The 14,543-nt window shown below is 39.4% G+C and overlaps 1 protein-coding gene across 1 annotated transcript; it reads right to left on the bottom strand.

Annotated features, from left to right (window-relative positions):
* Window positions 1-282: 282 nt before the first annotated feature.
* Window positions 283-14,195, bottom strand: znfx1 (zinc finger, NFX1-type containing 1). The gene is made up of 15 exons (XM_027146751.2): window positions 14,060-14,195; window positions 12,936-12,999; window positions 11,331-12,808; window positions 10,891-11,177; window positions 10,290-10,531; window positions 9,927-10,049; window positions 9,570-9,718; window positions 9,116-9,256; window positions 8,815-8,920; window positions 5,709-5,971; window positions 5,083-5,222; window positions 4,543-4,843; window positions 3,504-3,614; window positions 3,112-3,207; window positions 283-2,977 (listed from the first exon to the last, which is right to left on the bottom strand). The coding sequence occupies exons 2-15, from the start codon at window positions 12,967-12,969 to the stop codon at window positions 530-532; spliced, it is 5,919 nt and encodes a 1,972-aa protein (XP_027002552.1). The 5' UTR covers window positions 12,970-12,999; window positions 14,060-14,195; the 3' UTR covers window positions 283-529.
* Window positions 14,196-14,543: the final 348 nt, after the last annotated feature.

The following is a 14,543-nucleotide window of genomic DNA, read 5'->3' as shown; positions in this document are numbered from 1 at the left end:
AATCTGTGAGGCTCAAAAAGCCAATGAATGCACAGCAGGTCTCAGTACATAGTTTACAGCACAGATAGACCGTGTAGATAGCATGAATAAGTGGGAGAGTAATATTAGTAATGACATAAAATGGAGAAAAATAAGCAGATGATTACACAAACACACTCAGACACATCAACATCAGCATATGCAAGTAAAGCAACCATGGATTTCGTTTGTCACAAAAAGTTACTTTCATCAGTACAACCCTGCCCCCTACTGGTATAGAGAAAAAAACACATGAAAAGTATGTGCAATATACATCAGCAATTCTTTTATTTTTAACATTTATTTTTCATACAGCAACAGGTTATTTCATGTGTTTCTAAAACTTTAATGCGTAACTAAAAAGGTGCACTACATTGGTAAATATGTGTATAGGTCTTACATTTTAGAGAATAAGGAATGTTAATATTGACTTTCAGCTCATTGACTCAGCATTATATACATTATATACATAAAAATTTCAGTAATTTCAGTGCAAGGTGGGCAAATCATTTTAAAAACCTCTTGGGTTAAAATTGTTCAAATTTGCAGCATTTGACCAAGCAGCATGCTGTGCTCCATCCATTTCTCTGGCTACATCATTACCCTCTGTGAGAGTATGGTTGACTCCACCAATAGTTGCTTTGCATTCAGGACACTGGCTACGTACCATTGCACCTCCACAGTCTCCGATTGCATATACATGCCCATTAGGACACTTATACCAGTGTCCCTGAGGGAGAGCCATAGCTTTAACAATCATCACCCTTTCTTCATCAGTGACACCCAGGCCACTTTTTGGAAGCTTACTTTCCAGCTCTTTTAAAATCTCCTTCACCTTATCTGCATCGTTTTCAGTGAATGGCCGAGTGTCCTCTAGGATCTGTCTTGCTTGTGTCACCTCTGCATTGACTTTCACCCCCAGCACAATGTTACTGGCTATATTGCAACGGACATTGAGCTCGCCTAGGTAGGAAAGCCTCTTCATTTCATGTTCTAGATCATGGATTTGCTGATCAGAGAATCTCTGAGATACATCAAGCAGGAATTTGAGACACTCCTTAACTCGCAGTGAGAAGAAATCACCCACAACTGAAGACATGTGATCTTTTTGCACCTTCATTAGCTTTCCAAGGCTCTCCAGGAATGTTATCAAGTTCTCCTGGTACCAGAGGTCTAGAAGAGATAAGCCAGACTTCTGAAGTTTCTCAGTGATATTTAAGTACTCTTCAGGAAGTTGCTCCATTAAGTTTCTCTGCCTCTCCAAAAGGAACTGGAGTTCATCTTGCTTATTCTTATTGTCAGATTGCGGACCATTGATCTGTTCCTTTACCTTCTCAATTTCTGCCAAGCTGCGGTTGATGTGGGCACCATAGCGCACATTCCTACGAATAGGAGTTCGACACCTGGGACACTCCTTCAGCCGGATAGCTCGCTGATCCAGATCAGCTTCCTCACCCTCATCCATGCCCATGTACCGGTCCATGCCAGTAGACTCGATGATATGCTTGCAGTCCTCTAGCTGTATGAAGCAAGCATCTGGCTCATCTTCATTACCAAAGAAGATCTCAATCACATCATCACGATGGCATATCCGGCACTTATCTGGACAAGGGTCTCCACAAAGACCTATACAAGGATGTCCACAGGGCAAGTACTTGTCACATTTCTTTGAACACGGTGGACGATCACATGGCTCATGGCAGAGTTTGCTACAGCTCTGGTGTAGACACTGCCACTTACAGGGTTCCATGCAAGGGACACAAGGTTCTCCACATTTTTTCATGCACACACTGTGAACACAACGATTTTGACACTTGAGGGTACATGGTGGGCAGAACTTTGAGCATGGCACACAGCACTTGTGTGAGCATGGAAGGATTTGCTGGCATTTCTGTCTACAAGATTTGTGGAGGCGACCCTGGTAGCATTTGTGACAAGTCCCTGAGCAAGAATGTCCACATTTCAGGATTGTGTTACATGGGGTCCTGCAGGCTGGCTCATATAGAAGGCTCCTTGAGGAGCTACAGGGTTCTTTCTGGGTATGTCCACATTTTAACTCCATAGAAACTGGTACTTTGCAATACACAGTGCATTTCTCACCACAGTGTGCCTGGCATAGGTGTCCACATTCCAGCTTTTTCTCACATGGCTCCATGCAGACAAATTCTTCTGGTTTCTGATGACAGGGCATTTTCTGCTTGTGCTGGCATTTTGGAACGACTTTCTCTAAAAGTACCTCACATTTACGACACTCTTGATAGCACCGTCTGGGACATTTGTGCCCAAGCTCACACAGCACTTTGGGGCAGTCTTTGGTACACTTGTATTTCTTGTGGTCAGCATCATAAGGGTGGCACATGCGCAAACAGACATGGCCACAGTCCAGACGAAACTCACAGGGCTTGTTGCACCCACCTTCGGGGACATTTGTAAAGTCCTTTGAAGATGACACTGGGGTTCGTGTTTCGGGATGATTCTGACAGCTCAGTGTCAAAGAACTTCCTACTTGATCTTTCTCCCTCAGGGTGTGAAGTATATTACTCCACAGCTTCACCCTGCTAAACATATCCATGTTCCCAATACAGTATAGTCCCTTCTTGGCACGAGAAAGTGCTACGCACACGCGGTTTGGTATTTGCAAAAATCCAACCTTGCCCTCCGGGTTACTGCGCACCAATGACAATATGACAATATCATTCTCTTCACCTTGATACTTATCAACGACATGAACTTTGACCCCTGAAAACTCAGCTGAGGGCATGATCTTGCGTAAACAGTAGAGCTGCCCTGTGTATGTGGTAAGGATGGTAATCTGAGAGGGCTGGTATTCCTGACGCAACAAGTATCGACAGAGTTCCACCACAAAAAGTGCCTCATGAAGGTTCTGATGACTTCGTCCATCCCTTATTCCCTCCTCATGGGCCTTGTGGTCAATGAAGTAGATGTTTGTAAAGATTCCCTACAAGAAGGAATAAATGACAGGTTAGTCTATAATCAAGCAAGTATTTGTTCTTGATATTATTGAAGAAATGTTTTATGTACAGAGATTTCTCAGTGTACAATTACATTTTTAATCATGAAAAAAAAACTGACCTTGATGTTTTCATACTCCAGTACAGAAGCATGGTTCTCCAGCTCTGAGTAGATATGAGGAGTCAAAAGACGAGCAATATCTGGCCTCATACGATGCTGTAGTAACATGTTTATAAAGAAAATGAATAAGAAACCCTCATTTATAATGAGTAATATATATATATATATATATATATATATATATATATATATATATATATATATATATATATATATATATACACACATGTATTTTTGTATGTGTATTTATATATATATATATATATATATATATATATATATATATATAAATATATATATAAAATAATAGATTTGAAAGATAAACTTAGTTATAAACATTTGAGAAAATGTAAAAAAAAAAATGTGCATGATGTATGGATTTATTAGCTCACCTGGTAGTTAAGTCTCACAAAAGGAAAACCAACTTTGACGAGTCTCTCGAACATAGACACCTCCAGGTTGAAATTTCTGGCTAGTTCGTACACTGTGGCGCTAGGTCTCAGCTGTAAACATAAGTGAACCAAATTAATCTGAATCATACACATCAGCTATGGGAAATGATCAGTGGTTATTTATACAGTAATATGTGTTATTATGTTCAATCGATATCATATCAATTTATAGTACAAATTATGAGGAATCATTCGTTTTGATTTCAAATAATCTGGCCCACCTGATTTAACTTTCCAATGGAGCGCAGAAACCTTAGACGTGTGTAGTGTAAGAATTCACCATAACAAAAGCAAAAATGAGCTAAATGCTTATTTTTACTGTTACACCTTTTTTTTTTTTTGGCAAATGTAATTTAACAGTATATATTTTTAAATACATGAGCATATACACCAGTCTTTTTTTAACCTGTAGTATATGTTAGAGATGGGGGACTTGAGTCATATGACTTAAGTCGAGTCAGACTTACTGTAAGTCACAAATTTGAGACTTGAGACTTGCTTGAAAATTTTTTAAAAAAGACTCGACTTGACTTTGACTTGACCTCCATGACTTATGACTTGACTCTGACTTGAGTTTAATGACTCAGAGGTGGGGGACTCAAGTTGACTCGAGTCAGACTTAAGTCGCAAATTTGAGACTTGAGACTTGCTTGACAAATATTAAAAAACTCAACTTGACTTGACATTCATGACTTGAGACTTACTTGTGACTTACTCCCACCTCTGGTATATGGTACATTTAAGTTTACCAGTAAAATTATAGTCATCATTTATTTAAAGTCAAGTGAATGATGAAATGTCGATTGTATGCCATGCATAAATTTAAAACATTTTTTTACAAATATTAAACATTTTTTAAGATCTACCAGTCTACCATATAAGAGTATACCATTATACCATGCCTACATGCTCAGGATTAATCTTTTTTCCCCTGTGACCCACTTTTTAGTGAATGATATGTGCTACATGTCGGTGGTACCTGTTGATGATCTCCAATCAGAATGAGGTGCTGGCAGTCTCTGCTTAGTGTGGTAATAATGTGGGCCTCCAAGACTTCAGCTGCCTCCTCCACAATCACCAGCCTTGGCTTGAGCTCCTGCAGGACCTGTCTGTATTTGGCTGCCCCTGTGGTGGTCATGCCAATAACTCTGGCATTTTTGAGCACACACAGATCCTCGTGGCGGCGAACTTCAGCAAGGCGCTCTGCGGCATCCTGATAGACTTGTTCAGCCTGGAGAGCTTTCATACGAAGGTCAGTGTGATACCGCAACATCCAGAGGCTATTGAGTGAGAAAGTGAAAGAGCGAAACAAATGGGGAAAATGACAGGAAAAAACGTGAAGCATGAATGATTGTTTAAATTCATTTACAATCGAAGATTAGAGGTTTTTATTTAAATTAAGCTTAATTTAAATTCAATTAAATTTTGAAAAAATGTTCTGGTTGGGTTCTCTTGCATAGTTCACACAATTATTAGGGTACTTTGAGAGCTATTTGTAATTGGTATAGGAGATAATTACCGGTAAAGTCTCCATCTGTCATTTAGTTTAAACTCCCATACATTCCACACTTTCTGCTCTTCTTCTTCGCTCATAACATCGCTCTTTCTCAGCTCCCACTTGACCCTTTTCTTTAATTTCTTTTTCTGGTGATTTTGCACCTGAACACACACACACACACACACACACACACACACACACACACACACACACACACACAGTCAATATTGTGGTGTTGGTATTTTCACAGAGCTACAATACTTGATATCACCTTGTATAAATCTTGCTGTTAAACCTGTGGCATTCATAACACCTACCACGGGTTTCACAAATAATTTGAGTATATATACGAAAACGTTTATATGCACGAAGGATTCTATATATGAAAATGCTAGTTAACAATGAATGAATAATAAATGGATGATTATACAATGATTTGAGTACAGGCTTGATGCGAATTTCTAGCATTTAAATGGAAAACTGAGTTTGTGAGTGGAGTTTCTAAGGATAAAACCAATATTAATTAACACCAGTATTAATTAATTAATTAATCTCCTAACCTGAAGGGAAAAACTTTACATTTGCTTATGTTAACTCATATTGCACTCATTATGATTATTATTAGGATTTTATCAGAAAATTCCTACCTCCCACCCTTCGTCATCAACTTGTCCCTGTCCTTGTCCCTGTCCTTGTCCCTGTGAAGGTTGTTCCTCAGCCTGATGTAGGTTTATGGCCAGCATTTTCTCAGACAGTTCTTCTATGGTCTCTTTCTCCCTCCTGCGTTCATCGCGGTCTCTGGCCTTAGGGTCTGAATCATCCAGGATTCTGTCAGCCTCAATCAGAGCTGCCTCTTCATCCATTTCCAACAGCTGCTCTTCCTCTTCTGGTTCCCACTCATCATTTGACTCTGGAGACAGAAAAGGTGTTAGTATGAAAATAAAAACCAGGTAAAGCTCCTTCTAAAAGAATAAAGAACAAAGGAAAAATAGTTTTGGTTACAATTTTATCAAGACTATACAAATAATGAATTTTCAAAAACATATTATGCAGTAATGTATTCAGATGTTAAGGTTATATAGAATTTATAAAAAAGGATTACACTTTATAGCTAGGTTTATTATTCATTGTGGATTATTTGTTTAATACCTTATTAATGGTGTTTAAGCATACAATAAGAATGACAGCAAAGAAAATTGGTTTCACTTTGCATAGATTCTTATTCATTTGTTATTGCTTTATGTCTGTTAATAATGGCAGTATAGTTGTCGGAGTAGTTCATATCACATTTACTTAACATTCACAAATACTACTTTAATTATTATAGACATATTAACGCATAACAATTAATATAAGACAATTAACAGTGTGGAAAATGATTATTTGATCCCCTGCTGATTTTGTAAGTTTACCACCTTACAAAGAAAATAATGGTTTAGAATTTTCATTCTAGGTTTATTTTAATAGAGAGAGTTAATAACAACAAATATAGCTGCAAGCAGCGATGGCGGGCCCTTGCGTTTTTTTATCGCTATACGGTGCCTCCCAGAAAACAATGCACGTGGGCAAGTGCATCAATTGGGTAAATATCAGTGGACTATTTTACGTTGTTACTGAACCATTTGGGGACTGTGGGTAAATGAAACCCCACATTTTAGACAAACGGGGGTGCTAGTGAGCCACTTAAGAGATACACCTTTGTCTGACCTTTTTGTCCACACCTAACAGCCGACAAATGTGACGTATGTGTAAAATTTCAAGTTAATCTAAGCATGCCAAAAGCCTTAAATATGCTTGAAATAAAAGTAAAATTTGACATGATGCCATGGCAACAGTGTTTGAGATATCAAAAATCTGTTCGCAATTTCGCATCTCTAATATCTCTGCATCATGGTGGCCAAGTCTGGTCTCAATTGCATGAGCCCTCTAGGAGGAGCATTTAAAGGTTTACCGCATGCAGCTGCCACCTTTGTGACTGACACACTTCCTGGCGCCTGTTGGTGGCGCTATGTCCGAGATTCACAATAGGCACATCGATGCGATCTGAATCGTTGGTCGAACATACACACCGCGTGTCATCCCAATAAGACATTTTTTGCTTTAGATATTAGACATTTCCTGTTTCTTTGAATGCGCCATAACTTCGGCGCTCGCCATGGCAGCACCGTTCGAGATATCAAAAATCCCTTCGCAATTTAGCAAGTGCAATGTCTCGGCATCATGTTCACCACATTTGATGTCAATCGCATGAATTCCCTAGGAGGACTACTTAAAAGTTCACCGCATGCAATTATGAAATAATCCAAAATGGCCCACTTCCTGTTGGGCAGAGCTCATAGTTGATGAGATCTATATGCGTACCAACTCTCGTACATGTGCGTACATAATTGCCCGATCTGTGCACAAATGTTTGTTTTTTCATTACAGGGGGCGCTACAGAGCCCCTCTGCCATGCCCGTATTAAAGCTTTTGCCCAAGCCTAGCGTCGCCCGTCTCTGACGTGTGTCAAATTTCAAGAGTTTTCGAGCATGTTTAGGGACCCCAATTGGCCAATGTGTGCAAAAAATAAATACATAAATAAAAATAATAACCCCAAGCAAAAACAATAGGGCTTTGCACCATCGGTGCTCGGGCCCTAATAAACCCGAGCAAAAACAATAGGGCTTCGCACCACATTAAACAAGGAATATAAATTAATTTGTATTTCATCAAGTCTCGCCTCTATCATGGGAAAGACCAAAGAGCTGTCAAAGGATGTCAGGAACAAGATTGTAGACCTGTACAAAGCTGGAATGGCTTCAAGACCATCAGCAAGAAGCTTGGTGAGAAAGAGACATGAAATAATTCGAAAATGTTAGAAATACAACTCAATCACCCTTTCTCTGGAGCTCCATGTAAGATCTCACCTCGTGGGGTAAGGATGATTCTAAAAAAGGTGAAGGATCATCCCAGAATTGCACCAGAGAAGCTTATTAATGATCTCACAGGAGCTGGGACCACCAGACCTATGAACGGGGCTATGCACCATATAATCTTGGATGCGAACCTAATGGCCTCAGCCAGAAGACTGAAGATGAGTCTTCCAGCATGACATTGACCCAGACCATACAGCCAAGGCAACAAAGGAGTGGCTCAAGCATATTAAGATCCTGGAGTGGCCTAGTCTGTCTCCAGACCTTAATTCCATAGAAAATCTGTGGAAGTGCCTGAAACGTTGAGTTGCCAAGCGAAAGCCTCAAAACCTTCATTATTTGGAGAGTATCTGTAAAAAGGAGTGGACCAAAATCCATCCTGAGATGTGTGCATACCTGTGTGACCACTGTGCTTGCTAACAATGGTTTCTCACCCAAGTATTAAGTCATGTGTTACTTGAGGATCAAATACCTATTTACTCAAATAAAAATCCATTTATAACCTTTACTTTGTTGATATTCGGTCTCGGTCTGTTAAAATATGTCTACCATAAAAAATTATGGACTGTTCCTTTCTTTGTAAGAGATTAAACTTACAAAATCAGCAGGGGATCAAATAATTCTTTCCCCCACTGTAACTGTTTTAAACCAGTAACAGCAGTAGGAGAATTGTAACATGAATAATAATAATATTTTAGCAAGTAGTAAATATATTTTATGGTGCCTTCTGTAATCAGAAATGAATGTCTAGCAGTGCTAGAAAAAAGAAATAGATCTGCACTGTGAGCATAAAGGATCATAAACACTCACAAACACAAAATGAAGTTTTTCTTTTTTTTACCTGCTTCATCATTGCTAGTTTGCTGCTGAACCCCTCCAAGGCAAAGCCATTCCATGATTAGTGATTGCTTCTTTCCTATTCTTTCAAATCCCCCCGGTATCACAGCCTAACACACACACACAAGCAAAATTATCAAAAACCCAAACCACTATTATTACTACTACAAATAATAATAATAATAATAATAATAATAATAATAATAATAATAATAATAATAATAATAATAATAATAATAATGGCAACTAGGTACCCGATTTACAGATTTACCTTTGTTTAATAAAATAAAGCAGTTTCGACTGACCTGCAGAGTCAAACTATCCCAGTGCTCGTCAGATATGTACTTTTGCAGGAAGGTCTCATTAATGACTCCACGCTGAATGCATTCTAAATAACTCGTCTGTATTTTTAAATGGTTCTGTGCATCGTTCATCTCCCTATGGATCTGTGGAAAATCATCAGGACTTTATATATTAGTTTATATACAATAAACAAATTCAATTCAAACCCTTACATTTCAAGTTAGGAAAGGAAACCAGAGTCAAATTTAAGAGATTGAACTGTTGGAGAAACTGAAAATATGAAAATAGACAGAAGCTGCTCTACTACTGAGAATTCTGTTTTAATTTCAAGTGAAACTTTTGACATTTCAGTGTATATACTATAAATACTATATGTACTAAAACTGAAAACTAAACTAAAAAATGAACATTGGACATTGTAAAATGTTTTTATGAAGAAAAAACTTAATGTGGCACCTCAGAAAATGCGTTCCTCAGGTGTGCTGGCAGGTTTCTGCGGACGTGTGGCAACCTGGTCAGCTCACGCAGAGAGAACTGCTTCAGGACCTCACTGTTACTGCGGCCACCAACCCTTACAATACCTTTCTTCAAGAAACTCTGGATACCTGAGACAAACACAACATGACTGCTTTATTGCAAAACTTGCAGGATCCTATACAGTATATTGTATTTAAAACCAGTTTTTCCGATCTTAAAGAATGATCAAATGCAACATATATAAATTTATACAAAGAGAAATACAATACAAATATTTGTACAAAACTGCAAAATTATTTGCAGAAAGCAATGAGCAGTGCATTAGCCATATAGTACCTTCTAGAAACTGGTCTAGAGCATGATTGGTGTAACAGACCACCAGCATAGGAGAATTAGCAGACCACACCCTACTGTTCTTTAGCAGGGCCTTAGCAATTTTTAGACCCACGTGTGTCTTCCCTGCAAAGAAAAAAACATGGCACAGGTAAATCCAGATCTTTTAAGCCCAGGCATGTATTATGTCAAAATTTAATATCTTTATATACATAATAGAATCTCTGATCCTGCTATATGACAGCTGCCCCTGGTGCAGAGTCCCAGTTACAATCCCAGTTAGCATTTTCCTCTAGTTCTGAAGACACACTTGAAAGTTTAAGGGAGCTATGCTTCAAATTAAACTGCCAGGAATAGTAAATCTACCTGTGCCTGGTGGACCCTGTATGATGGCCAGTTCCTTGGTTAGGGCCAGGTTAAGGGCTTCAAGCTGGCTCTTATCAAGACCCAGTTGCTCTTCAGTCGGCCAGGAAGTAGGGTTGAGTGGGATAAATGGTTTCACACTGCTCGTATGACCATCTGCTGCGATGCAGGTAAGATCATAAGTTCGTTCCCCCTCCATAAAGTATGCTGGTGGACGGACATCTGAGTTACATTCTACAATGTATCTAAAAGGCAACAGAGAAAATTGACGACAGGGTAATTTTGGGGTGGAAAAGTGTTGGAGTATAGAATTTTGCAATGTTTTCGGCCAGACCCACATCATCTCTAACATACTGACTCTGAATTGATTAAAGGAGTGTCCACTATCATTTTAAAGGATGTCAAACGGTATAGAAAGCATCATTACGGAGAGAGTCAATCTATCTGGCAAATGGATATTATGTGAGATATCTGTACATATTCAACAAACAATAACTATTAGAGGGCACAGGACATATTCTATGTTTCACTAACCATGAATAATTAAGAATTGTCTTATAAACAGATCAACTAAATTCTTATTTATTTCATTTACAGTGTATACCTCTGAAAAGGGAGATCGTCCTCATCTTGTTCCTGAAGCCCCTCCAGGACATAGCGATAGGCTTCAAAGTAGGCCGTGGTCTCAACCATCAGGAAAGAATGAGAGGACTGGACAGTGGCCAGTTGAGCTCGACTGTTTCTAGAAAAACTCAACAGCACCTGGCCGTTTCTCAGGTCTTTGGGGTCACGGTCAGCTACCGTAGCAAATAGGAACGTTTCAAACTGGTCCATAGACAAGCAGACCAGGGACCCATACAGCAACCGCTTGGAATTTTCCCAACGAACAAACTGTGAATTAGTGCAGAGCAAACTAGTTATTTTCTAACTTCTCTGGAAATTGTATACATTTAAAATGAAACATGAAAGAACCTAGTGTGTTAGTTTTATTTACAAATATGAAATACCATGTACGCATTAAGTTCAGATTTATTATCCTCTCACCTTAAGGGGTCGAGTGTCAAATTGCACTCTATAGGCAGTGCCTGTGGGAGTGCAGAGAGGAATGACCAATCGAGTGTCAAAGTACACCCTGATATCATCGAAGCATTTCTTCCTTATTGGCATGCCACTGAGGGTCTCATCTTGCTTGCTTTGCAGTAACTCTCTTATACCTTCACGTAATGGCCTTACAAAGTCCTCTCTCAGAAGCCTAAAATGTGTATCCAGGTAGATATGGGTACTGGGGTAACTTTTTGACATAATGTTAGCCCGCAGGAAAGGTTTCTTGTCCTGACGGAATTCTTCAGGAGTTGGGTAAATGGTCATGTTCCTGAAGTCATCTTCCCCTTCTGGAGTGTCATCATTGCCAATGAGAACTGTGTAGTTGTCTGATCTCAAGGTCCCATCTCTTGCTTTCTCTTGGAGGTGTTCCACCATGCTTTGGATCTTATCCAGTCCTTCATCAATTGTGTGCAGAATATCTATGCCAGAAGCTCGCAGATGGTTGACAACTGTTTTCACAAGCGCCAACAGCATTGAGATGGTACAGATGGAGCTGGATGGAAACATGCTGAGCATACCAGACATGAGGTTGATAATGTTGTTCAGGTGCTGAGGATACTGCTGTCCTCGAGCAGGAACATGATCAGTCATAATTCCCGTAACATAGTGAGGAAGCACAGTGTGGAAGAAGCTAGAGTCCTTTACCACCTGTGCTAAGTGTAGCACTATTCTGCGATCATACCTAGACTGAAAAGCTTTGCAGAGAACCTGGCAGAGCAGTTGTACGAGGTCCGGCCGCATGTCTGTCTCCATCAGCAAAGGCTGCAGGCCTGCATTGGATGAGAGAGTAATGACCACAACAGATACATCTTTCTCCAGAAGCTCCTCCAGTGTTTTGTACCCAAGTTTCCGTACCTCAGACGGACCATCTCTACTCCCTCCTCTCATATGGCCCCCTCTTCCTCTCTGTAATTGTCCTCCACCTCTTTCTCCTCGTTGACCACCTTCCGCTCCTGCTCTTTCCCTTGATGCTTCTAGCCTACGGTTCTCTCTGTTGTCTCCTTTCCTCTCACCTCTTTCATTCTCTTGTCTGCCACCTCCTCTTCTGTCACCCACAGCTGATCTTGCCCTTGAACCTCCTCTTATGTCACCTAAACCCGGTCTTCCCCCTGCACCTCCACTTCTGTCACCTAATTCCGGTCTCCCCCCAGCACTTCCTCTTCTATCTTCTCCCCATGGTCGTCCTCCTGCACCTCCTCTTCTGTGTTCTCCTCCTGGTCGTCCTCCTGCACCTCCTCTTCTGTGTTCTCCTCCTGCACCTCCTCTCCTGTGTTCTCCTCCTGGTCGACCTACAGAAACTCCTCTTCTCTGTTCTCCTCCTGGTCGACCGCCAGAACCTCCTCGTCTGTGTTCTCCTCTTGGTCGACCTCCAAAACCTCCTCTTCTGCCATCTCTATCACCTCCATCTCTTTCTTGATCTGTATCAATAAAATGTAAACAAAATTTGAAAATATTAATTGTTTGTCATAGATTTAATGCAAAATAAGCAACAATAGTTTATAGTATAAAGGAGCCATAGATGAAAAAGAAAGAGGAAAGCAGGACCTCGACTTTGCTGTACATTTGGGCAACTATCCATTGGTCATCAGGGTTATCAAGTCGTTATGCTCTGCAAGAAAAACAAGAATCATTAAATTTGTCCATCACATGCCACCATCACATTCTTCACAAGTAACCACTGTCTTATTTTAGGGGGCACGATGCATGCTATTTTGAATATTAGAAATTGATCATGATAATATGACATTTTTATGCATCTTTTACAGTCTTTAATTCCTTTATTCTTAACATATATGAATATTAGTAATTCCTATTAGGAATTGCTACATGTAGTACAACCAAAATGAAAGATAAAAAAGCCTATGTGAATTAATTATTTATGATATCATGAGCACTAACCAACAATGTGTGTGTGTGTGTGTGTGTGTGTGTGTGTGTGTGTGTGTGTGTGTGTGTGTGTTTGTTTTTACTGTTCAACAATACTGTGCATTTGTACTTAATGATACCATAAATAAAGAAATCTCTGTTCAAAATATACTCTAAAAATCATTTTATAAAGGGATTTGTTCATGTTTCATCTTTCTTCCCTATGGTCACTACACCAGATAACAGCAGGTGGCGTGTGAACTCACCAATATTTAGCATCTTATTATATTGAATAGTGAGCAGAGTCGCCCAGTAAAATACATGCAAATGAAACCACTCCTTCACTTAAAACGTAAATAGTGATCCAGTCCTGTTTGTCTTTAAATAAAGAGGTTATGTATATCAACGTGTACCGGTTATCATCCGCCCTGTAGGCATCATTTGGACATGACGCCAGTGAGTCAGCACGGGTTCATTTATCAGGAAATGATTCATCTACTGATTCATTCAGCGAACATTGACATACATAATCAAAACACCGAATACAGTATCATACATACACTTTAAATAGAAAATGTTTATATATATCTATATATCTACATATAATATGTGTCTCTGTGTCATGACAGTACATGTGAAAATAAACAAATTCACGACATCTACATGGTTAAACACATACTTCCGGTCTGTCTGTCTGTCTCGCTGTTTCCGAGGGATTACAGAAGACAAATGAAAATACACTTAAAATCATGTCTAATAGTGTGGCTATGATTACAAGATTGAGCTAAAGCTGTCAAACCTACCGGTTGTGTTCGTTCCTGTCTCCTGTCCTTGTTCTGTTCTGACAGGACGCTGTTCTGCGCTCCTTTAAATACCGAGTCTAAGTTTCGATTCACTAGAATCGAAACCACCGGGAGAAACAAAAACAAAACACTAGTCGTTACCCTGTCGCTGTTTAACTGCTTCCACGTTATGAGCTTTCAGTGACCGACAGTAGAGGATCATAAGAATTAAATCCATGGCTTAAATCCAACAAAAACCTGTTTTCCTTTGAATAAAAAGCAGTAGGATTTGTTGACTGTCAGCTTGTTGACTGTCATCTTAACAAAGCGGCTACTATTTGTTATTCAGGGCTCTGTTTTGAGAAGTCCATTGGAGGTTCATTAAATTTTATTAATGTATTTGAGTTGTGTGTGTGAGAATAATAAAAGATAGCTAGAGGGATCTTTTTGCATACATTGTCCATCTTCTCAAATAAATTTCTTTCTTCCCAAATAGCAAAATAAC

Source organism: Tachysurus fulvidraco, chromosome 5, assembly GCF_022655615.1.
Source record: "Tachysurus fulvidraco isolate hzauxx_2018 chromosome 5, HZAU_PFXX_2.0, whole genome shotgun sequence".
Taxonomy (NCBI): Eukaryota; Metazoa; Chordata; class Actinopteri; order Siluriformes; family Bagridae; genus Tachysurus; species Tachysurus fulvidraco.
The sequence above is the reverse complement of the archived record's forward strand: the minus strand, read 5'-3'. Positions and strand labels throughout refer to the sequence as shown.